Below are 25,623 nucleotides of genomic sequence, written 5' to 3'. Positions count from 1 at the left end.
AAGTTGTCCATGCGGATAATTCGGCTTGTGTCGCTTTGGCCGATTCATTGGTGGATTGGCAACATCCAAATGCTACTTGTTTAACAGGGCGCGACCTTTCAGATTTTGATTTTCTTAGTGCTACTAAGAATGGATTTGTGCCCGTCTCTCTAAAGCCGGTTGGTAATAATCGGCTCACAAATATGTGATTAATGAATTCCAACGAGGAGTGGTTGCGGCGAAGGCTTGAAGAGTATCGGTCCAATGAGAACGATATGTATGAGTCCATAGAAGAATTAGAAGACATGGATAAATTAGGACAAGGTTTTACATCGGCTGATCCATTGGAAGAGGTAGATGATACGGGTGCGGGTGGCCCGATCTTTCGATGAGATTGGTAACTCTCGATTTGGGTAGGAGGTGACGTTGACGATCCGACTACGGCCTAGGAGGCAGCGCCTTAGCAATCGATACACCAACTCCAAAGGGTTATTGATCACGCGGGGGCACGATCAACCTGACCACGAAGGTCTTTGTTCCTGCAAGCAATCGAAGAACAAGCAAGAACAAGATAAATAGCGGATGCAATCTAAAATTGCGAATATACTATATCAAACCAATGTCTCAACAAGACGATAAGTTGGGGTTCCGAAAGCGGTAAAACAGGTGGTCTAACCGACACACGCGATTACACGAAGTAGTAGCGATGGCTAACTTTTAACTAAACAAAACCCAAGGCTCCTTAGGGGGGCTCATGGGGTATATAAAGGAGGAGGGAGAGATATTTTCGTCCACCTTGAATAAGGAGTCCGAAATCCAACTCTATCTCTAACTTTCCTAACAAACTACAACTCTTTAGGAAACAGAAAAACAGATCCGTCTGCTTGTTTTGTCCGCCACGGTCAGCACGAGTCGAATCTCTTGATGGGGCCAGATCCGTTGGAAAGGTCTTGTAATTACCTTTCCAACAAGTACTTGTTTGCTTGATTTGGACTCCGGATGCGGTCTGGGTGATTAAAACAAATTCGGGTCTCCTGACAGCTCGGACCCGAATCGGATTCAACTTTAATTCGTGATATCTTTCTCTAGCAAGCTCCGAATCATGTGCCGTTTGATTTGTTGGAAAGTAGACTTGATAGGCTTCACTTTGAATCTCCCTTTGCAGGCTATAACACTTCATCTTCACTTTGGACTTGTAAAGTTCAATAAGATGCCTACATATTAAGATTACACAAGATAGTAGCTCCGCCTCTTTGCAGGTAACATATTGAAAACATTTTGTAATTGAATTCACCTGATTATAATTATTAGAGACACCAACAATTAGGGTTCTAATGGTCGTATCCATGGTTAGCATGTCCATATCATCCTCCCTTTCTTGAAAGGAAAGCCGTCCTCGGCGTCGTTTATGCTGAAAATATGCTAACAAAAGAGACAAGGTATGCGCATGGTATATGTATATATCGTTATTTTTAACTCCACTCCCATGTTGCACAATTAATGTTTTATAACACAATCTCATGAGATAATTAGTCACACAATCATCATGAATATCATTCCAGCAAGAAGATTGACAATATGTTTTGCATATATAAGTGAAATAATATCTTATATTTGGTTTGCACCGCTCACCATTATACCATCCGAACACTGGAGAATAATAATTAATAATGTTACCCAAATTAGTTACTACAAGATGCTGAAATTTAGAGCATGTCAAAGCACTAATATTCGAACAATCGTGTAAAGAACTAATTGGCAAATAATCAACACCAATATTGGAGGTCATATCAAAATGGTTAAGCATATGCAACATATTATGTTCTCCCAAATCAAGAAAGTTATCACAAGCAATCCAAATCTGATGCACCCAAAATTTATTGTTCACGTCATCTTCTCCAATTAATTGAATAGTGTATCCATGGGCATTGGCAAAAGATTTTGAAATTGTTAACTCAGAACCTTTATCCCTTGCATGTGACAAATATATAGGTGCATCAAGTCTAATAGAACACAAAGAATTATTAGGCGGAACCATAGGAAACACTTCTTCATGTTTAATTAATTCAATGCAACATAAATCAAATTTAATCATCGCGTCACAAGTCTCTTCCAAAACAGTAGGTATCTCCTCACATAAATCATTATCATTTGAATAAATGGGTGTACTCAAATCAGCATGTAAATCAACAATTTCACATGGTGCAGAAAATTCAACGGGTATCTCATTTATTTCATCACATGTCATATTTTGTTCAGCAACACAATCATCTTTATCATTACATTGTAGGCTCAACACGTTTCTTGTACACCTTCTCTCCAATTTCCTCTCCGCTTCACGAGCAAGATTAAGCAAACACAATAGAGAGTCGTATTTTCCGTATTCAATTATGTAAGAAATATCAAAGTTAAGCCCACAATAAAACCTATCCATTTTTCTTTGTTCGGTTTCATCTAAACTAGATCGCAAGGTTAAAATTTGGAACTCATGGTAGTAATTATCAACAGTTTTATCATCTTGTGTCAAACGTCGTAATTTGGAACGCAACTCATAAGCATAACTTGGAGGAACATATTTTTCTCTCATGATTTTCTTCATATCAATCCAAGTGTGAGGTATTTTGTTTGCTCTAACTATCTCACACCACCATGATAATGCATCAAAACGAAATTTACTACTAGCAATTTGGACCTTACGACTATCTAGTACATGGAAGCATGTGAATTGTTCAGTTAAAGCTAGCTCCCAATCTATATACGTTTCAGCATCATTTTCCCCCTCAAAGAAAGGTACACACAATTTATATGTATTAGAAGGATTGTTTTGTACCGTTGCCGTGGCATTATCAACAAGAGACGTGGAGGATGGCCGTGGTGAAAAGCACTCATCGCGGTCACGGGATAGCATCGGTCTAGTTGCCATGCTTCGTGTAAGTCCTGTCATGGTTAGTAGAAAACAAGAAACAAATCACAGTAATATGTTCCTATCAACTACTAGGATGTGGCTACAAGTCGCTCAACTCTCAAGCTAAAAATCAAGTTCTTACAAGTTCTTACCTTGCAAAACAGGAAGGTGATGGCCAGCGGCGTGACCAAGCCCTCCGAAGATTAAATGTATCAATGCCTCGGTAACAAACCAACCTAGGTGTAGAATCTGTGGAGCTTGGAGGCTTTTGTGAGTAGCAAGGAATAGCAAATAATCAAATCAGCAATGCAAAGTTGAAAATATGCTCAATAATGCTAGTCCTAGCTGCTGGAGTCGATAAGAACGAATTACAGAAATAATCTAAGCCTAGATACTGAAGAAGGTAGGAATAGATAGATCAAAAGATGGCACAACAAGTAAATCCCTGGGATTTTTTTTTTTTTTGTGGCCTTCTGTTTGGCTTCTTATTCTTTTCTTCTTCTTTTTTTTTCTTTTTTTTTTAACCCCAGAAACTCACGCAAAAAAACGACCGGAAAACTGTACGTCGGTCTGTCGAAGAACAGCAAAGGCTGCAGTAAGAAAAATCCAGAAAAATATGGAAAAATATGGGTTAGAAGGGTATCGACACAAGCTTTCCAGCAAGGGCAAGATCACTCAAAACGGATGTCGGACAATGGAGAAAACTGAGAAACACCGGGCTGCAGCGACGCCGGAAAACGGATGCAGAAACTTGGAAGCTCAGAAAGTCCACCTTACAAACCGAATTTGGGGGTCAAAGTGCAGGGCAACGCCCTGGATATTTCCTGATGCGCCTCGTCCTGAGCTTTCCAAAAAGTCCAAGAACGTCCAAATCCGAGTTGGTACGCAAAAGATACGCCCGTTTTACTGAACACGGGTCAAACCCACCCGAAACTAAAATTCTACTCGGACTCGGGTCCGAAACTGACTCGAACTCTTTTTTTTTTTTTCGTTTTTTTTTCTTTCTTTCTTTCCTTTTTTTTTTCTTTCTTTTCTTTTTTTTTTCAAATTTCCAAACAACTTGATCTCTAAACAAAATTCGATCTATGATGAAACACTTTCCAAAAGCACTCCTTATTGGACTCGGACTCGGATTCGCGGCTGAAAACTATAACTTGCCGACTCGGTGTAGGACTCGAAGAGGAACTCGGTGTAGGACTCTAAGAGGGACTCGGTGTAGGACTCGATGAGGGATTCGGTGTAGGACTCAAAGAGGGACTCGGTGGAAGATATGGTGGCGGCGGAAGATTATGGCGGTGGTGTGGCAGGAAGTTTGGCGGCGGAAGATTGATGAAGGAAACCTGCATCACACGAAGAACAAGAAAACCAAAATCAAGTTCGATCTAGTAGAAAAAATCTGAAAAACGATCCAATCTAATCCAGCAACTCGACACGATTAATGCAGCAAAGATTCAACAATGCAAATACTGAAGTGAAAATTGCAAGGCTCAGATTGGTTCTAGGACAAGGTAACTAATTCTAATTTTTGTTTGGCTTTTTCTGGACGATAGGTAAAAACAGATCTAAACTACGGATAAACTGGAAAAATCTCACCGAGCAACCTTAAGCTCTGATACCACGTGATACGGGTGCGGGTGGCCCGATCTTTCGATGAGATTGGTAACTCTCGATTTGGGTAGGAGGTGACGTTGACGATCCGACTACGGCCTAGGAGGCAGCGCCTTAGCAATCGATACACCAACTCCAAAGGGTTATTGATCACGCGGGGGCACGATCAACCTGACCACGAAGGTCTTTGTTCCTGCAAGCAATCGAAGAACAAGCAAGAACAAGATAAATAGCGGATGCAATCTAAAATTGCGAATATACTATATCAAACCAATGTCTCAACAAGACGATAAGTTGGGGTTCCGAAAGCGGTAAAACAGGTGGTCTAACCGACACACGCGATTACACGAAGTAGTAGCGATGGCTAACTTTTAACTAAACAAAACCCAAGGCTCCTTAGGGGGGCTCATGGGGTATATAAAGGAGGAGGGAGAGATATTTTCGTCCACCTTGAATAAGGAGTCCGAAATCCAACTCTATCTCTAACTTTCCTAACAAACTACAACTCTTTAGGAAACAGAAAAACAGATCCGTCTGCTTGTTTTGTCCGCCACGGTCAGCACGAGTCGAATCTCTTGATGGGGCCAGATCCGTTGGAAAGGTCTTGTAATTACCTTTCCAACAAGTACTTGTTTGCTTGATTTGGACTCCGGATGCGGTCTGGGTGATTAAAACAAATTCGGGTCTCCTGACAGCTCGGACCCGAATCGGATTCAACTTTAATTCGTGATATCTTTCTCTAGCAAGCTCCGAATCATGTGCCGTTTGATTTGTTGGAAAGTAGACTTGATAGGCTTCACTTTGAATCTCCCTTTGCAGGCTATAACACTTCATCTTCACTTTGGACTTGTAAAGTTCAATAAGATGCCTACATATTAAGATTACACAAGATAGTAGCTCCGCCTCTTTGCAGGTAACATATTGAAAACATTTTGTAATTGAATTCACCTGATTATAATTATTAGAGACACCAACAATTAGGGTTCTAATGGTCGTATCCATGGTTAGCATGTCCATATCAGTAGACATAGGAGATGGTTCAATTCCTAGGCCGACGTTTGTAAACAAAAATTTGAAAGCCGATTATAAAGTTGTATTAATCGAGCTATAGAAAGATTATGTTAATTGCTTTGCATGAGAATATCATGAGATGCCGGGCTTGAGCCGAGAACTAGTTGAGCATTGGTTACCTGTTAAGGCTGATGTTAGGCCGTACAAACAACCGGCCCGGAAAGTCAATCCCAAGATGTATGACCGTATCAAAGAAGAGATCGGTCGTTTGCTTAAAGCTAATTTTATTAGACCTTGCAGGTATGCGGATTGGATTTATAATATTGTTCCTGTGGAGAAGAAAGGATCCAGCAAGTTGAGGGTGTGCATTGACTTCAGAGATTTGAATAGAGCTATGCCCAAAGATGAGTATCCTATGCCAATAGCCGATACGCTTATTAATGATGCCTCTGGACATAATGTTATTAGCTTTCTTGATGGCAATGCGGGGTACAATCAGACTTTCATGGCCGAAGAGGATGCGTTCAAAACGGCCTTCCGGTGCCCTGGGTTTGTTGGTTTATTTGAGTGGACGGGGATGACCTTTGGGTTGAAGAATGCCGGCGCCACATATCAGAGAGCTATGAATTTGATCTTTCATGATTTGCTTGGGGTCATACTTGAGGTTTATATTGATGATGTTGTCGTCAAATCGAATGTTAATGAGTCTCATTTAGCCGATTTACGCCTAGCTTTTGAGAGGATGAGGAAATATGGGCTCAAGATGAATCCTTTGAAGTGTGCTTTCGGTGTATCAACTGGGAAATTCTTGGGTTTTATTATACATCAGCATGGCATAGAGATTGATCCCAAGAAGATAGAAGCTATCCAAAAAGTGCAAGCTCCGACATGCAAAAAGGATATGCAGAAATTCCTCGGCAAAGTTAATTAGTTGAGGCGTTTTATAGTAAATTTGTCGGGAAAAGTTGATGCATTTACCCCTATACTTCGGTTAAAGAATGATGCTGATTTTACTTGGGGGGCAAAACAGCACGAAGCATTTGATAAAATCAAAGTTTGTTTATCTAGTCCTCCGGTGTTAAAGGCGTCGAAACATGGAGAGCCTTTTAGGCTTTATATTGCAGCAAAGGAAGGCGTTATTGGTGCTGTTTTGGCTCAAGAGACCGGAGAAAAGGAGCATGTCGTCACTTATTTGAGCCGGCCTTTAATAGACGCTGAGACAAGGTATACCTTCATTGAAAAATTGTGCTTATGCTTATACTATACGTGCACTAAGTTGAGGCGTTATTTGTTGTCTAGTATGTGCATTGTAGCTTGTCAAACCGATGTCATTAAATATATGTTGCATAGACCGATTCTTAGCGGTAGGATTGGCAATTGGGCTTATGCTTTAATTGAATATGATTTGGCTTATGAATCTTTGAAATCTATGAAAGGCCAAATTGTTGCTGATTTCATTGTAGAACATCGGATTGACATCGAACATGACATTGAGATTAACCTTGTCTCTTTAGTACCGTGGAGATTATACTTTGATGGTTCAGTTTGTAACAATGGCCAAGGTGTTGGTGTTGTTTATATATCTCCTCATGGTGCTGTTTTTGAAGCCTCATGCCGCTTAGAATATTTTTGCACAAACAATCAAGCCGAATATGAAGCTTATTTATTCAGGCTACAACTTTTAATTGCTGTAGGTGCTACACATATTGAGGCTTTTGGTGATTCATTGCTAGTAGTACATCAAATATCCAAGGTTTTCCAGTGTTTCGACGAATCACTAAATGTTTATCTTGATAAGTTTCTAGGTATAATTTCTGCCTTGGATTACTTTAGCATTGCTCATATAACTAGACAAGACAATTGGAATGCAAATGAGTTAGCACAACAAGCATTCGGCTACCATGTTAATCGTGGTGTTTTTTATATATCTGACAAGCTGATGTTTTCTCCTGTTAACATTGGTAAGGCCGAATTAAATCACATTGATTCGGGCACTAATAAAGGATCTAGTGCAAGTGAAGATAAAGATTGGAGAAGACCCATTGTTGCATATTTGCAGGATCCTAGCAAGATGACGGACAGGGCTGTTCGGCGGATGGCTTTCAAATATGTGTTGATGGATGATGATCTCTATCGCCGAACAGTTGATGGTATTCTTTTGAAGTGCTTGGATGAAGACCAAGCAAGGGTCGCTATGGGAGAGGTACATGAAGGCATATGTGGTACTCATCAGTCGGCGCACAAGATGAAGTGGTTGTTGCGGCGAGCAGGATTTTATTGGCCAACTATGATCAATGATTGCTTCAGGTACTATAAACGATGCGAGTATTGTTAGAAGTTTGGTGATATTCAGTTGGCTCATGCTGCTATGTTGAATCCTATTATCAAGCTGTGGCTATTTAGAGGTTGGGGATTAGATTTCATCGGTATGATTCATCCTTCTTCATCGAAAGGGCATCGGTTCGTGTTGGTAGCTACTGATTATTTTATCAAGCGGTTTGAAGCAACACCTCTCAAAAATATGACCCATAAGGAGGTGATTCAATTCATAACTGAGCACATTATACATAGATTCAGCATTCCTCAAACATTGACTACAGATCAAGGTTCATCATTTATCGCAAAGGAAGTGAAGGAGTTTGCTGAATCTTATAAAATAAAAATGCTCAGTTCATCTCCATATTATGCGCAAGCTAATGGACAAGCTGAATCTAGTAACAAAATTTTGATCAAGCTCATTAAAAAGAAGATCGATGATCATCCAAGGAGGTGGCATGAAGTGTTGTCTAAAGCTTTGTGGGCACATAGGATCTCAAGGCATGGTGCTACAAAGGTAACTCCATATGAACTTGTGTATGGACAAGAAGCCGTTTTGCCTGTAGAGGTAAATCTGGCTACTTTGAGATTCGCTAAACAAAATGATTTATCGGCAGTGGACTTTCATAATTTGATGATGGATAACATTGATGAAGTGGCCGATAAACGTTTATTTGCTTTGAGAGAGATAGAGAAAGAAAAGATACGGGTAGCAAGATCTTACAATAAAAAGGTCAAGTTGAAGAGCTTCCAAGTTGGTGACCTTGTATGGAAGGTAATCTTGCCGGTTGGTTCGAAGGACAGAAAATTTGGCAAATGGTCTTCGAACTGGGAAGGTCCTTTCAAAGTTGTGAGAGTGGTTCCTGGGAATTCATATTTGGTGGAATCAATAGAAGGGGATTTACTACCTCAAGCACTCAATGGAAGGTATCTAAAAAAGTTCTACCCGAGTGTGTGGCAAGAAGCATGAACACACATATGGCCGATATATAATTATCGCCCTTAGCATATATGGCCGATGGAGTGTTGACATCGTCCTTAGATTTAAAGTGGTGCAAGTTATTTTTTGGCACACAAGTTTGCCGAAAAATAGGGGGGCATGTGTTCACAACCAATTTTGGCTTACAAATAAAACTTCATCGGAAGTTCTGGATGACCAGTCGGAAGTTCCGCGTATTCCTGAAAGAATAACAAATAGCACCTGGAGGTTCGGTCGGAAGTTCCGGTGCTGGGAACCGAAGTTAAAAACAGAGAGAAATAGTCATTAATTCGTTGCGGGCGAGGCTCCTCCGGCGACGTGTCCGCTCGATGTCGGGGGTACACGTGACGTGTTCGTGTGCGAACACTCACGTCAGTTAATTCGGGACAGAGTGAGTACGAAGGATGGCCGAAATCTATGCGGTGTCTAGTCATTTCATTCGATTTTTGGGTAACCACGTTCATTGCTCCATTCCCCTTTCATCGCTGAAATTCCTTTTTATTTATGAATTACGAGTATCGCTTGAATTCTTTCTCTCTTGCTCTTCATTCTCTCAGCACGCCCAATCTGACCACGGTTATTCGTTTTGTCAGCGCTCCTCTCTATCGCATCTAATATGCTGTCCATTGGGGTTGTTTGTCAAGCTATCAATCTCCACATGATTCAACACCGCACTTATTCATCTTGTTCGAATCAAGTTACACCGTCCTTCTTTTTGTTGATTGTAGTGATGATTTAGGGTTTGTGGAGTGTTGGTCCATTCGGGCGGTAGCGGAGGATTGTACTAGGACGGTTGCTTTTCGATTTGGCTGGGGAGAGGGGCATGTGGTGCTAAGTTCTAGCAGTGGATGATGCACAGGCGGTGTTGTGTTGCACAGGGCCATTCAAGCTGAGTTGAAGCCCCTTTTTTTATTGTTGGATGAAATTGGCGATTGTTTGTTGATGGTTTGTCCTTTCGAGTAGATTAGGGATGAATTTGTTGTGATCCCCTCGTGGTTTTGCTGCTTAGAATGTTGCGATGCTAATGTTGTTTCTACTAGATTGGTTACTAAATTATTACAGCGTTTTTGTTAATTTGGTTACTAAATTACATTTTTTATGGTTCTCTTACAGAATCCATCAAGGGACTATAAGCTCTTGCATCTGTCGGTATCTTTCATTCTCTAATTACCAACTGATGTCCATTTTTTATGTGGTGCTGCCATTGATGTGTGCTTCTTTTATTGTTGTTGTGTGCAGCTGCTATGCAAGAACATCTTTGATCATGTGATTGCATCCGCTACAGACCAGTAACTATGGATGAAGTCAATACTATGCAACACATGACCTTAATTTAATTTAATAGATCAGATCTTCCTCCTTTCATGTATTTAAGGGGCGATTCCGAATATAAGTTTTCCAAAATAGTAAAGCCACTTTTCAATTTCTCTCTCTTAAATGGTGCCTCACTTAATTGCAAGCCATCGGGTTTCAGATTTGCATTAAATGTCACCAATGGATATCTATCATTCCAAATCTACACTAATTGCAAGGCTTTTGAGTTCCAAAATCTAACGGCCAAAACTAAATCCTTTTCAAAACATGCTCTTTTTATAGGGTCTTACATACATGAAAAGATGGAGTATTATTTAGTAGGCTTACTAGATAATTTATTTTTGTTCTATACTCCAGCACACTGATTAATAGATTAAAATACTAAGACACGGTAAAAGGGAGCTAGCTGAGCTACGACAAGGATTTGACGCTCTAAACTGTCTGATCTTGTCGAACGCTCCACATTGCTTGATCATCCCACCACTTGCCCACGTGGGTTTTCTCACCATGCTACTCCCCACGCCCGTACTTTTATGGGCGTCTTCTCATGAATTAGGCCCTGATGCTTCTTCTTTTGGTTCTAAAGAAGTTTTAAACAAGTAAATCTTGTGCAATATAAGTTTTCTCATTATATATTTTTTTCACTGGGTTTTAAAATAGTTTTCCATGACATATTATTCCATATTTCTCCTCACATTTTTTGTTTTTGATGGAGTGTTTTTGTACATTATGTGGCAAAATTTACAAACTGTGATTAGTTAGTTACTAATCATCTTATTATTGTAAATAGCATGTGTCTACTAGAAGAGACATCTCTCCCATGCATAAACATCACTTTTTAAAGAGGCATCTCCCCTAAAAGACATCCCATCTCTTGAGTGCCTGTGTATATGTAAAACCATTGGCGGGTGCCTATGTATATGTACAACCGCCTAACAACCTGGGCTCGACCAATTTATTTTTACTAAGTACAGTCATACGAAGGCTAGGGTTGCTTTTCTTAAACCAAATACTATTTTGTATAGGTTTTTCCTAAACTTCGGGAGCTGGCTATGTGGTATATCTAAATAGCCTTATTTATAGTTAAGTAAGTCAATTTCTCAACCACTAAACATGGTTTGTGCTTTAAAATTTGGAACGAACGATGAAAATGGAAGAGTGGAATGACAATTTTAATCCGACGGGGTTGGATACCTCAACTGAACATTAAGTCTTTTGCTTAAAAATCAGCCTCCTAAGATATAACACACCATTTCTTTGACATAGGGATGTCAACGGCGCCGTTTAGCTTTAGCTTTTTCTCTTTCGTTGTCAAGGGCTGCCTGTGGGCAGGGCTAAACATCCCTCCCTACTCTGACATTAGCAAAAGACTCGTGCACTAAGCCTTTGGTCTTCGGCTTAAAAAAAAACTAAGCCTTTGGTCTCCTCGTCAGTGTGCCAACTTCAACCGAGTTGGCCTCATTTTGACTGCAGGCGCACATATTGTCAAATTATAAAGACTTTTGCGACATTATGCGAAAACATGCACTAAAATTCAATCAACTTAATATACCACACCAATACTTTCGGATAGTATTAACTGAAGAAAAAGAAACAACTAATACGTAGAAGCGTCGTTTGAAGAAAACCGAGAAAACTCTAGGGACTGACTAGCTAGTGAAGCTGTGAAGTGAAGCCAACTAGTACTACCTTAGATTATTACTAATCTCCTTTTGAGGTGGCCGATCGAGACCAACAAAAGGAATTCTTGAAAGCACAATCGAGCCTATCTTGAAAAAAATTCAGTTTTCGAGGCTAACTAACTAGCTAATCATCTTGGCACATGTAGCAGTAACATTTTCTCTTGATTCCTGACCCCGACAACTTGTATCCCTTCACGTGGGCGCGGTAGAGTTTTCCGGTCGCCCAGCACGCCGCCTTGCAGATAGATTTTGAACACCATGGACATCCGGAGATATTCGTCCCGCATGTCTCTGCGACAAAGCAACGCGCACATATATTATACTAGCTAAATACCCATGCGTTGCTATGGATGAAAAAATTAGACTACTCGTTAAATTAGATTAAAATCACTATTACATGTTAGCGGCACTGTCCATCTTATTTCTTATTTCAATTTTGATGACAAACATTATTCACATGTCAATCTTTTGCAAGAGGTTTAGTTTTTTCTTTTTTTCTCATTCGATCAAAATATGATTGGGTCCGCAAACACTGATAACGGAACAAATAAGTTTAATTGTTTGCATTTGAAAGAGAGAGGCAGTTGTTTTTTTGACAATCTATAAAAAAAGATGACGAGGTTATTTCTTTACAACAAAAGGAGGCGACGGGCAATCGCCACCAATTGGTTCTTTTATAAGAGTAAAGATATCCGTACATTAGTAATCATGTAATCCAAATCGCCCATCCATGAAAAGGAGAAGGAGAAGGCCGTGAGAATGCAAGATCGATGCATGAAACTGAAGGACAAGAATCAACACAATGTGAGAGAGATAGAGGAGCACGAAGAAGAGAACCTGCAGAAGCAAGATTTCCGTGCAACACGAGTGCTAGGAGAAGGAAGCAGCACAGGGTAGCCTTCCTCGCGTCCATAGCGATCAGCGAGCGAGCCGAACTCTTTGCTTTCTTTCCTACTTCCTTTTGATGTGCACAGAGGAATATGGTGATCCCATCTCCTGTGTATTCGAGACTAAATAGAGCAAACGAGCATGCAAGTTAGTTAGATAAGCATGTTTGACTGAGGGGTCCTGAAGACTAGGAATGATAACGGGATCTACAGGATCCACGGCGGTTACACTTACATTCAACAATGGATGCACGAGAAGCGGTCTCCCAAATTGCCTCACTGCCTACCAACTACCGGTTTCCCCGAAAGAAAACGTTCTCCCAAATTGCCTCGCAGCTTATGTGAGTTAAAAGAAGACGTTCCAGTACATGCGCGTGCAGGTTAGTTCCACAACAGAAGATGGAAGAAATATCAGCCAGAAGGTCGCATTACAGGAACCACGTGTCCTCTCCCTCAGTATTTTATGTTTATATAAGCATAGTCACCCAATTTGGTACTCCTTTAATCCATGTCTTAGATTTTTAGATTGAGTATAAAGTTTTTCTCCTTTAGAGCATCACCAGTGTATAAGATCATATTTACAACCAGTATTGTAGCTATCTAAAAATTCCACAATATTTGTGACTAAACTTGTCCTTCAGGTGAGCCCACAAGACAAAAAAAATTAACAAATGATAGGCCTCCATGTGTACTATAACTATTAGATAGTAATATTTTTCACGGGCTCCCCACAAGTTCATGGATTGTCCTCAAGTTTTTGTGTTTGTGGACAACCTCCACAATGTAAGCTATCCCTAAGACTCACTTTTTTCTTCTTATGGCCAACTTTTCTAGCACCCTACGAGTGCCCTTATCCACAATGTAAGCTATCCCTAAGACTCACTTTTTTCTTCTTATGGCCAACTTTTCTAGCACCCTACGAGTGCCCTTACTATTCCATGTTTATGCATGCATATCCAGCAATTTGGTACTATTTCCGATCCAGAATAAGTGTCTTGCATACTAAATCTAAATACACTTATTAACACTTGTTATGGATTCAACTTTGTACTAAATCCAATACACTGGTATCTATTATGTATGAGGAAGTAAGTGTTTTGTTTTTTTGACGGTTTGTACCTGTGTGTCAGTCGAGTCGTAGTTAAAACTAAAATCAGGAACGCCAACGTTCCAAAATACACGACAGAGGATACAGCAGTCAGATAGAAAGCAAACACATTGGCCTGCATGAACAATGAGCGTACACTGTAATAAACAATCTCAGAACCCATGATATGCCAAGTGACAGTAAGATGCATAGTTGAACCATAGGTATCACGGCATCAGCTTACATGAGATATCACCAATCCCTACCACAAAGTAGAATCGTCATTCAGTTCCGCAGATTCGTAAAAACATGAGGATACAATCAAGTAGGGATTATTGAGGAAGCCCTCGGTTGCTCTAAGTTGCTTTGGCTTCCTCCTGGGACTTCTCGGCTGCGTCAGCCTTCCCCGCATCTTGAGGTTTCGACACTTCTTCTGATCAAAGCAACAGAAGAAAGAGAATAACATGAGCATGTTTCACAAGACTGCTAAAAGAATGTTTACTCACATAAAGATTTCAATTGATGGTGGCAGTCCATCCACAATCTTTTCATTTTCTTAGATGTGGATCCATCTCAATTTTTTCAGCAAAACTTTCGAAGACATGGCTCGAAGCATGACAACAATAGCTGAGCATGTTAAGGTGCCACGCATGGTATTCAGCTAGTATACTAGCATTACAGGACTCGCTTTTACCAACTTATTTACCAGATTACATGTAGCATAAGAAGTATTTAAGTGCTTATATTCTGCATCCCTTCTGCAGGAGTTGCACAAACAAAACAATGATGTAATATAAGGGGTATGCAAATCCAAACATTGGTTTATCAAATTAAAATGCATTGTTTAGTGTATGTCCTGTCAATCCACTTACAAAATGTACTTTGGGAGAAGAAACAAATAATCCATGCTACATAATTTTGGGTAGGGTAAGTAAATTTTCTTCAAGTTCCAAAATTTGAATTCTAGTTGAGGTCATTTCACTTCCTGTTGTGATTACTATACTAAAGCAGATCCCTCTTGGGGAAGACATTAAATTATCCCATGCATTCCATTTACATCCTGAGAGTAAGCCAGACACTAGCCTATTTCCCAGGCAATGTAAGATGTACTCTTACTAATCATGACTGCTATTAGCAAGCAAAATTGAACTTTCATGGATAGACCTCATCTAGCACCAACCAATTTGACATAAAAGAAATACAAAGATATAAATAAATTGCCTTATCAATCAGGTTCAACTAAATATAACCACAACAACAAACTGAAATGCCCTCAACGACACATCCATAAATTGGATTTGGTGGCGGAACATATTTAGCTAACGAACATCCTCAAGTAAAACAAGAAATTAGGAAGCGGTGCAGAAGAAATACAAACCTTCATCATCACTCTCATCATCGAAATCATCCATGCCCATGCCAGGTGGCATGCCCATACCGCCCATACCACCCATGCCGCCCATACCGCCCATGCCGCCCATACCGCCCATGCCGCCCATACCGCCCATACCGCCCATGCCAGCCAAACCACCCATACCACCCAAAGCTTCCATGCCAGGCATGCCGCCCAAACCTTCCATGCCAGGCATGCCTCCCATGCCAGGCATGCCTCCCATGCCACCCATATTCTACAGAAAGGACACGAAGAAGAATATATATCATACTTAAGCACATAACTGAATCCATTGAAGGGAAAAGCTTTGAAAATATATTCTTACCGAAAAGTCCATCCCATCGACATTGACTTCAGGACCTAAGAAGAAAATAGATGGATATCAAAACTTTCACAAGGCCAAGTAAAAATGTGTAACATATTTAAGCAGGAAAGAAGGTCAAACAGTATATTTTCTAGCTTGCACATAGGTCAGTTTTCTAGCTTGCACGTAAAAAGATTAAGTTGTTCTGAAGATGATAATTATTGCCATTTTTCTTCTGAAGATGACAATAATTGTCATTGTTCCTTGGAAGAAAGAAAGCAGTATAGTACAATGGAAAAGCAACCGAAAAAGGTATGGCATCAAGTTAATATGGATATGGTATTTTTAGTTCCAATAACACCAGAGATAACTACAAGGTCAATAAATCCATTGTTACACAGTACACATTTACCAAGTGAAGACAAGCTATTATTGCACTTCGTATTTTGAACATTCCTGTGGTACCACAAAATCACCTCCTGTTTCTAGAATTTTTATTTAATCAATACCCTTGCAGCTAATAACAAGTAATGTGAGTGCACTGCTTTTGTAAATAAACTAGTTTTAGCAGATAGCGTACCATCATCATCTTCATCGACCCACTTGTCCCAATCAACTTTCACAAAGTGTGGTGCCTTTTGATCATCTCGAACAAGCTTATTCCACCATTTGGCCTCAGCTTTTTCTACAATACAGAATATGGACCTGGGTCCAACACTTGTTTTGCTTTCCTATTAAATCAAAGACCAAAGAGATGCTGGATAAAAATACACAAAACCTTTACAACATTTGATATTGTACAATAACATGAACCTAGATTACCTCAACATTCACTTTGTCATTCAAGTCCAGTTTTGATTCATATATGTTCCCATCAGATCCAGCAGTGGCAGAGAATGAGAATACACCGTCAGGTTCCAGGTTGACCTTAGCATCCTTTGCGTCAGGCAACTGCACTGTGATGTACACCTTGTCAATCCTCTGGGCCCACTTGACTTCTGGGTGACGACTACAGAAGACATTGCAACTTATTAAGAAAAAAACAACGACTATGGAATTTATTTATATCTCCCAAGCATTACTGAAAATCATATTTACAATTGATACTCGTAAATGGACTATCGACCATATGTACTGGGCCAAATGAAATTTGCCAGCAATGTGATGAATAAGACATCAAACGCAGCATTGCGCAATCAGCCATAAAAGAAAATAAAAAACAAAGAAAACAGAACACCACAACACACTTGGATGTTAGCACCAGTATCGATTCTCATTTCCGACTATGTAGTAGTACAACTAATTTTGGTAGCCGAAGCTATAAAAATAGAAGAATACGATAGATGTTGAAGCAGGCCCATGCATTCAAACTGAACAAGAAATCAAAGGTACCCAGTGGAATGAACACACATAATTTAATTAGCTAATATACCACCGAACGTAAGCATTCAGTTATTCTATTTTAAGAATTGCATGCCCATACACCTTATTAATCCATTACCACCTTCAAGAAAATGCCAACAAAATCATTTTCCATATTCAAGCTTTGTATCACCAACTATAAGTGAGTTTAACAGTATTACGAAAACATAAAGACCGCAAGATGTGTTATAATACTTCAATCATGAGAATGCTTTTATCTATCAAAGCGGTAATGTTTAGGACAGAGACAAATTTAGAATTATCATTACCAAACTACTAATAGCACCATAAATGATAGATTTGAGAAAGCAAAAAATTCTGATAAATGGTACTCCCTCCAATCCATAATAAGCATGGCTGATTTAGTATACTTTGGATCGTAGATATTTGCTCGAAAATGCATTAACATCTCAGGTTCAAGAAAATTATCAGGCACCGGCATTTCCATAGATGAATCATCACAAGGCTCCCAATAAATTAAAATTCACCTTAATTAGGTACGTTTACACACACATGTTCTATCTGCTAAGTAATTCATGCAGATTACCACAAGCTAAATAGCTTCGATTCGAACTGCATGTACAAAACTTAAGTACATCCAAATGGAACCATAACAAAAAAATTCACAAGATATGAACAGCAACCATACAGAACAACAATTAGAACCACGGAGATGGCAGTTATAGCTCACATCCTAGGAGATCGCAGTTATAGCTCCAAGACACACATCAGTAGAGCTCAGTCAGGCCTAAGCAGCAGAGAGATAGCAATACGAATAGTATTTCGGTCAAAATGGGCAGAACAACAATTAGAACCACGGAAAACCAGTTAACAAGTTCACCGCGATGTTCCCGTGACGTGAACGGCTATAACAATGATATCAACTAGACTTTCCCTCGCAAATGGAAGCATGCTGAGGCCACCTATGATGCAGCCGAATCCGTAAATCCGGAACCCTAGGGACGAATAACACGAAGAAAAACCAACGGTTCCCGGTCCAACCACATCAGAGAGCCAAACTCTGTCTGCTAAAGCTTAACCCCGTGAACTCAGGGAAGCGGCATCCCCTCGCGCCAAGGCGAGACGACGAGACCCCCAGATCCATTCACGCGGCTGGACAGTACGAACTCGCACTTTGCACAGAATCTAAGCCAAATTAGAACGGGAGAGGAGAGGGGAACACGAGATCGGACACGTTTGCTCCGGTTCCGCTCACCTCATCTTGCTCGGGATCGGCGGCGGCGGCAGGCGGCGGCGGGTGGGAACGAGGGTTTTGGGAGGTTTTGGGAATGCGAGGACGAGAAGTGGGAAGACGCGAGGTCAAGGTGAAGGAAAAATAGGGTACGGGAGGGTATTAGGGTAAAGATGAGCAAATAGCAGGCCGGAATGGGCCGAGCTCTCGGACCCTGTGAGACGGCGAGCATAAGGCCGATAATGTCCCCAGCTGCGCCGGGCACCGTCTGGTTATTATGGGCTAGGCCCAAAGAATTTCTTCGTTTTGCCTCTCGTTCCCCGACGCAAATAAAAAAGTAAATTAAAAAAACCACCACATTAGCCGTTAGGATTACACATTGGTACCGGTCTATATTTTTTTTACTAAAAATCACTGGATTAAACTAAGTATCTGGTTCGTAGCGAATAACCCATAAGCTGACATGGCGGGTCCAAAGGTCAGGCTGACATGCCGTGCCAACGTGGCAACTCTCTCTTCTTCCTCCCTCTCTATTCCCCATCTAGAAGCTGCAGCCGGCCATCGTTTTGCTACCCGATCCAGGAGCTGCTGCAGGCTGAGCTCGCTGCCATGGCCGCGGAGAGCAGCGCGGCGAATAGCGGCGCGCAGCCGCGAGCACGACGGGCCAGGGCGTGCGCGACGAGCAGCAGGGCGCGGCGAGCAGCAGGCCTAGCGGGCAGCGGCGCGGGCGGCGAGCAGCGGCGCGAGGGCGGGCGGAGCAGTCGCACGCGGCGGCGCGGCGGCACGTGGGTGTACAACGGCACGAGCGGCGGAGCCGCAGCGCGCGGTCGAGCGTGGGAAGCAGGGGAGGAGGAGGTGCTGTAGAGGCGGGACATGGAGGTGCTCATGGCCGGAAGGCTCGGGCGAGGCAGGAGGCGACTCGAGCTCGGCATCCTCGCCGGAGAAGGAGCAGGGACGACTGGGTGGTGAGCAAGGAAAAGAGACCACGCTGGAGGCCGAGCTGGCAAGACACGCCGGCCCGACAGTGGGCCATACCTGTCAAAAACAGGCTTAGACGCTCGGGAGCGAGTGGTTACGCTAATCCGGTGGTTTTTTGCAACTAAATCGAAAATTGGTACATATGTGAAACCCTAACCCCTAATGTTGTGGTTTTCTGTAATTTTGCAAATAACTTAAATTTTGATTTTTGAAAGAGCGGAAGACAAGAAATCTAACAAATTCTTGGAAGACTGGACGAGTGATCCATCTACACCACTCAACGCCGGCGAGAACACATCGGAGAGTGGAAGAGGGACGTTTGTGATAGAACAACAGCCAGAAGCATGCTTTTTGTTAGGTGGACATGATGCTCTGGACCTCTGCACACAAACTATTTGGAGACGTATTTTTCAATTTACTTGATGTTTTACATAGTGAATCCGGAATTTGATAGATATGCGCTCATAAGTCATATATCGTAACTGATACGAATATTACTTAGATGTAGTTTTCTGAATTCGATTTCTAAATAGTATGTAGTTGCTCGATCCACAGTCATGTTAACTTACCCATAGGTTCTTGCATTTACTCAATTTCTTTACTCCATAGTCGAGCAAAAGACTAATTATCTCCCGACGCATGCAAAGCGAGCGCGTGCTTGCCTTTAGCAAAAGTTGATCAAGATGAGGAGACCGAATAGATGCCCTAACCACGTGAATCGTCACCACCAAATAGTAGTACTCCTAGAGAGTAGAGACTGCTATCACGTAGGGCATCTGGGCAAGGCAACCACGCTACACAAGCTAATGTAGATAGGGTTCTTGCCCTTTAATTGGTGAAAAAATTCCAACACCGTGAAGATCCGTGCGAACTGGACGCTAGCAGCAGTGCTCTCCTGTCTTCTATCCTGTCGGACATGCATGAGAGGATGATTTGCCTCGTTGTGCAAGCAAAGGTGTGTCGGATGTGCATCGTTTAAATGATTCATTTAGAAACAAAACCACTTTCGGACATTGAATTTGCTGTCGCCATTTCCATTATGAAAATTGGAAGCCGTCCAAGCACCCGCCTTCTCTCCGTCTCACTGACGGCTTGGCCAGCGTTCACTAGGGTCTTGTGTTGCATAATTAGTCAATTTTCAGTATTAATAGTTTAATTCAAAAAACATTGCTTGTAAACTAACCAGCTCCTGATTGGTCAAAAAAAAAACTAACCAGCTCCTGATGGACCAGCTTGTGATCACCCAAGAGAAAGGTTTCTGGACATACGATTCGGCCACACCTCGATACTCTCCACATCCAAGACATACAAAACCCTGATTTACCAATATTGATATTGCACCGACTTTCAATTGGTTATGGGAGTCTTGCTGCCAGCTTAAACACAAGTCTTTTTCTGGCTTGTCCTCATTGACAGGCTGAACACCAGGGACATGCTCCATAAGAACTTTATTCTGCCGTCATACCTGTGCATCATGTGCAATAGACTGACCAATGAGACAAGAGATCATCTATTCTTTGAATGCCCTTTCGCTAGGGCCTGCTGGAGCTACCTTTGCTCCCAAGTTGCCCCACAGTCAACAATTCATGCTAACATTTCATCACTGAGAAAGGAATTGAAGGTCCCATTCCATTTGGAGATTACTGCCATGGTGACCTGGAGCATACGTAAGACAAGAAATGACTGCATCTTCGAAGAAATCACACCCTCACTCTTCAGATGCAAGAAGATCTTCAACGACGAACTTAATCTGGTCTTCCATCGTGCAAAGAGACAGAGCTATCACACTTTCAAGCAATGGATAGATGCGTTTAGATAGATTTCATTTCTTTTTTTTTCACTCTCTACATATTTACCATTTAATAATATAATTTCGCACTAGGTCTTATGGCCTACTGTTTTCCCAAAAAAAAACTAATGTAGATCGGATAATGTGAAGTAGATATGCTACACAACAATAAACAACAATGACAGTCATATCTCCACAGCACGATCAACATAACAGATATTTGAACCTAATAACAGGAAGAGCAAGCTTGTGTAGTGGGGAACTTGTTGGATCAACTCCTTGGAATGGAAGTCTGACTAAGGATCGATCATATGGTAACCTCAACATAGGAATGCATGTTTCGCTTCCTTGACAGAGCCAACTGTGATGCTCCATCTAGACGTTGACCTAACATTGATTTATTAGAAATTCTGAAGGGTCTCATCCTCATCTCGCAAAGGGTCAGCAATACTGTGTTTACTCGAGGACTCTTAAGGAAAGAAAAGGCACTTTTCTCTCTCTGCAGTTCGACCGGAAATGGGTGGGTTGGTTATATACCGCGTCTTCCTTCTTCGAACATTTTGGTATGTATTGCCCCCTAACTATAAATCAGATCCACCGGCCGATGGATGTGGGATTTCCAAACTGATGTTTTCTCGTCGTCGTTAGTCGATCAAGAGCGAGTTGCTGCACGAGAACTCTGCCCCCAAAAACCTTGTTGCCCTATCCCATTGCAAGGTCTCAAGGGACACGGTTCCGTAGGTGTACTCTATGAAAGATCGGTATGGTTGACTAGAGGGGGGTGAATAGGCGACTAACAATTTTACTTTTGTTTTTCACTTTTATGGATAAGCATCAATACAAGGGTTCACTAAAACGTCTAAATGATGAACACTCCTAGTATGATACAATAGCCAAAGCACAAGATATACAATTAAACTTTGCAAGTAAGTAAAGGGGCAAGATTGTTACCACACGCTAAGATGAAGATTTGACTCCGGAGTTTCACCTTTTGGGAAGGTGTACGTCTCCGTTTGGCGGAGTGCTCTACCAGAAAGGTAGAGGCGCCACAAAGGCTCACTCTATTCTTCTCTCATAACACAACAAAGGTGATGTGAGCTCCACTAATGGCTTCCTTGAGGGCGAACGCCAACCCTTACAAACTTGACCGGGGCTCTCTCCACAACTTAATTGGAATCTCCAAATCTGAGGAGAAGGGCACGTCTCCACAACTTAATTGAATCCCTAGCCCGATAGAGTCTCCCAAATCCACAAGCACCACCATACCAAGGATGTGGCCTTGAGGAGACTCTATCCGGCTAGGGATCCCAAAATTCAAAGAGTAACAAAATCCACAAAGGAAACAAGGGGAATCAACTCTTTGCTTTGGTGAAACCCTAGATCTAGATCTAGGTCTTCTCCTCCAATCTTCAAAGAATCAACAAGAGGAGAGCTCTATGGAGGGAGATCTAGCACTTTGAAGATTTAGAAATTGTGTGGAGAGAGTTGGGCTTCAGAGAGATTCATCCTGAGGTAGGGGATAACTATTTATGGGGGTTCCGTAATCTAACCGTTATGCACTGAGTCTGCAAGGGTGGAAGTTCCGATCGACCGGAAGTTCCGGTCGTACCCCTGGAAGTTCTGCAAATTCCTCTGAAAGGTAACCGAGAGCACCCTGAGGTTCACCCGGAGGTTGAGCTGGAAGTTTCGGTGCCTGGAGAGCTGGGTGCACTGGAAATGATTTTCTGAATTGTCTTTTCTTTCTCTCTCTCTCTCTCACTCACTTAGGGTAGGCTTTATGTTGGTGCAAATATGGTAGATTTGTGTACGTGAAGTTGATTCACCCATTACCTTTCCATGTGGAGTCCCTCTTTATAGTGCAGAGTTCCCACGACTCAATATAAATAAAAAGCCGTTAAACACCGCTACGCTTATTTCCTTTTTGAGGGCAACGAATCGTCTTGTGCCAAATGATATCAAATCTGAAACTGTCAACCACACGATTAGTCCATGTGTCATGTTGTCATTAACACCAAAACACTTAGGGAGGGAAATGCCCTTTCACTCTCTTGTACAACCGTGCAAGCAGTTGTTAGGACGGAGAAGACGGAAGTTATAGATTGCATCTATGATGGCTAGAGAAAGAGGCACGAGATTAGGGTTGTGATTTCGGGATGGTGACTCACCACATTATATAGCAACCCGACCAGGTCTTCGGCCTCGCAATAACCAGATTAATCATGTGTTCGATCGACACTCTAGTTATCCTGGTTGGCAAAAAACCAAAACTTTGTAATTGATGACCTTGAACCCCTGACCTGTCTTGATCCTATTTTCAGAAAACGTGACATGCACGAGCGTGGCATGTTGAGTGAGCGAGCGAGCATGTCGTTGTTGTCTTTCCTTTTGTACATCTCAGAGTGTTTGTTGCACAAAACCTTATATGGTTTTGCAATCCCTCTCCACTAACAAGTCAAGACTAAACTTTTATTGCCATTCACCCAATGGGCCTTTGAGATTTTTATGGAATTGATATTGTGTCGCCCAAATATCCAACAATCCCCACAAGATCTTAGAGGCACATTAGAAGAGAAAGCTTTAAGTTGGTGGTTCAATGCGGGGCAAAACCGTTTTTTCCATCTCTTGCCATTTATGTGACTTGATAAGGACCGTGAAATTTATGTTGATCTAAAATTCTTACAATTATTGAATTTGGTAAATTCTTTGGTAGGGAGGACGACAGAACTCCTATTGTTGTTGTTCAAGAAGGAACAACCCTAAAGTTAGGGGTGCCAATGGCCAAGGGCGTAAATTGTTACGGTGCTTGTACTCTCATTCCATTCGTGAGGGTTGCCATACAACAAAAATGCGACACTTCATTGTGACGAAGGAGGCCATGGATGGTAGAGAGAGCGTGACGTTAAATTTTATTGATGAATCAATGGCTAAATTTGTTGGTGTCATCGTAAATTTTCCATTAAAATCGGTAAATTAGTAGTTCCAATGAATTTTTGTTGTTCTTTATATTCTGAAATATATAAATTTATTTATTATCCTTTTGAGAGAGCTTTTACACACAATATGGTTGTTATTGCGAGGAACCTCTTTGGTGGTTGTACGCCTTAGGCTAATGAAGCCCACACGTCTCTCTCTCTCTCTCCCTCCCTGCCCCTCTCTCTCTCTTCTCTCCTTCTCTGGATCCACCCCCCTCCTGACGCCCCCACCTACCCCACCTCGTGACAGCGTCGCATCTCCCTCTTCTTCCTCCGCGCGGCGACACCATCTCCTCCTCTTCCACCTCTGCGCGCCGACAGCCCCTCCCCCCTCCTTCTTCTTCCTGCGTGGTACCACCTTCTTCCTCTTGCGCCGACGCCTTTCCCCTCCTCTCGAGGCCGCCACGCGAGTTTTCCGGCGGAGGAGGCCGCATCCGCATGGGGCCTCCCTATTGCCTAGATCCGCGCCGTTGGGGGCTCACCGCCATGCGGTTCTCGTGCGGATCCGCCGTTCGAGCTCGCCGCAGCGTCACCCTCACCGGTGAGTTTTGTTTTAATTTCTAAAAATGAAAAAAACATACTCACTCCCTCCTGAAATAAATTGACATGAATTTACATAGATTTTTATACAAATCCACGTCACTTATTTCCATACGGAGAGCAATAAAAAATAATATGAAAAAATCGCTCCAATCATCAAGCTATCGAATCGTGTTGATGCCTCGGCAGGCCGCACCTTTCTCCTCCACGACGGCAGCCATCCTTTATGCGTGCCGAATCCCCCTAAACAAAAGCACCAAACCATATCGATCCCCTCCATTGATCCGTGCTCTCCGTCCCATCTCAACCGCCCGTCCGCGCCTTTGTCATTTACTCGCCGCGCACCAAAAACAACCGTACAGTCCAACCCGACCCCGTCTAAATCACAGGGGGGGCACACGCCGAGACTGAAGGGGGAGAGGCACAGAGAAAGGAAGAGAGGCCATGGCGTCGCTGCCGCAGCGGTTCAAGCTGCTGGCAACGCGGTGCGCGGCGGGAGCTCCCAGCCCGTCGCGGAGCCCCGCGCCGTCCTACTCCTCCGCCAGCCCCGGGTACCGCCTCCGCCGCCGCCGGGGGGCCAGCAGCAGGCGCCGCGGCGGCGGCCGCCTGCGCCGCTTCCTCTGCCGCCGCGTCGGCGGCGGGCCAGAGCCCACGGAGGAAGACAAGAAGCCCCTCGTGGGCCGCGGGGGCCGCACGCTGAGGGATCTGTTCGTCGCGTCTCCGGAGGCGGGCCGCCGCCGCCGCGGCGGCTGCGGCTGCGACGACGAGGATGGGGAGGGGGATGGGGTGGAAGAGGGGGCTATTGGTTCCGTCAGGGCGGGGATTGCTCATGGCCATGGAGGCGGCGGCGGGGGAGGGAGGAGGTTCGGGTCCGGCGGGCTGCGGAGCCTGCTGATGCGGCGGAGCTGGCGGCCGGTGCTGGTGGCGATCCCGGAGAGCGAGGGCAAGATCGAGCTCGGTGCCATCGAGGAATAACAACAGCATCATCCTGATCGACTGCTAGAATCAATCAAGAACCGCATGCGGCGGCAGGGATTGGAACCGGCCCGGAATCTTCGCGTCTTTTTCCTGCTTTCTCTTTTCTTGTTCTTGTTCCGTTTCTTTTCTCTTTTTACCCTTGTGTAGGCGAGTACTGTCCCTGTGAATACCGAAATTTACTATAGTAGTACTACCCAATTACTCCTACCATATACTGCAATCTGATCCGTGTTTGCAGTTTGCTCCTGGTTGCTGCCTGCAGACCAGATTGTTCTTCTCCGTGAAAG

The 25,623-nt window shown here is 42.7% G+C and overlaps 3 protein-coding genes across 3 annotated transcripts; 1 reads left to right on the top strand and 2 right to left on the bottom strand.

Annotated features, from left to right (window-relative positions):
- Nucleotides 1–11,655: 11,655 nt before the first annotated feature.
- On the bottom strand, nt 11,656–14,017 carry LOC100829724. The gene is made up of 3 exons (XM_024461995.1): nt 13,801–14,017; nt 12,632–12,804; nt 11,656–12,085 (listed from the first exon to the last, which is right to left on the bottom strand). Exons 1-3 carry the CDS (start codon nt 13,977–13,979, stop codon nt 11,919–11,921), a joined length of 519 nt encoding a protein of 172 aa, XP_024317763.1. The 5' UTR covers nt 13,980–14,017; the 3' UTR covers nt 11,656–11,918.
- Nucleotides 13,906–18,251, bottom strand: LOC100829416 (uncharacterized protein Os08g0359500). Its single transcript, XM_003573730.4, has 6 exons — nt 18,104–18,251; nt 16,288–16,474; nt 16,046–16,196; nt 15,487–15,521; nt 15,147–15,396; nt 13,906–14,201 (listed from the first exon to the last, which is right to left on the bottom strand). The coding sequence occupies exons 1-6, from the start codon at nt 18,106–18,108 to the stop codon at nt 14,125–14,127; spliced, it is 705 nt and encodes a 234-aa protein (XP_003573778.1). The 5' UTR covers nt 18,109–18,251; the 3' UTR covers nt 13,906–14,124.
- A 6,397-nt stretch (nt 18,252–24,648) lies between these two features.
- LOC100829115 (keratin, type II cytoskeletal 1) lies at nt 24,649–25,543 on the top strand. Its single transcript, XM_003573729.4, has one exon. It carries the CDS (start codon nt 24,803–24,805, stop codon nt 25,331–25,333), a length of 531 nt encoding a protein of 176 aa, XP_003573777.1. The 5' UTR covers nt 24,649–24,802; the 3' UTR covers nt 25,334–25,543.
- Nucleotides 25,544–25,623: the final 80 nt, after the last annotated feature.

Source organism: Brachypodium distachyon, chromosome 3 (assembly GCF_000005505.3).
Source record: "Brachypodium distachyon strain Bd21 chromosome 3, Brachypodium_distachyon_v3.0, whole genome shotgun sequence".
Taxonomy (NCBI): domain Eukaryota; kingdom Viridiplantae; phylum Streptophyta; class Magnoliopsida; order Poales; family Poaceae; genus Brachypodium; species Brachypodium distachyon.
This window is presented reverse-complemented; position numbering and strand designations above follow the sequence as displayed.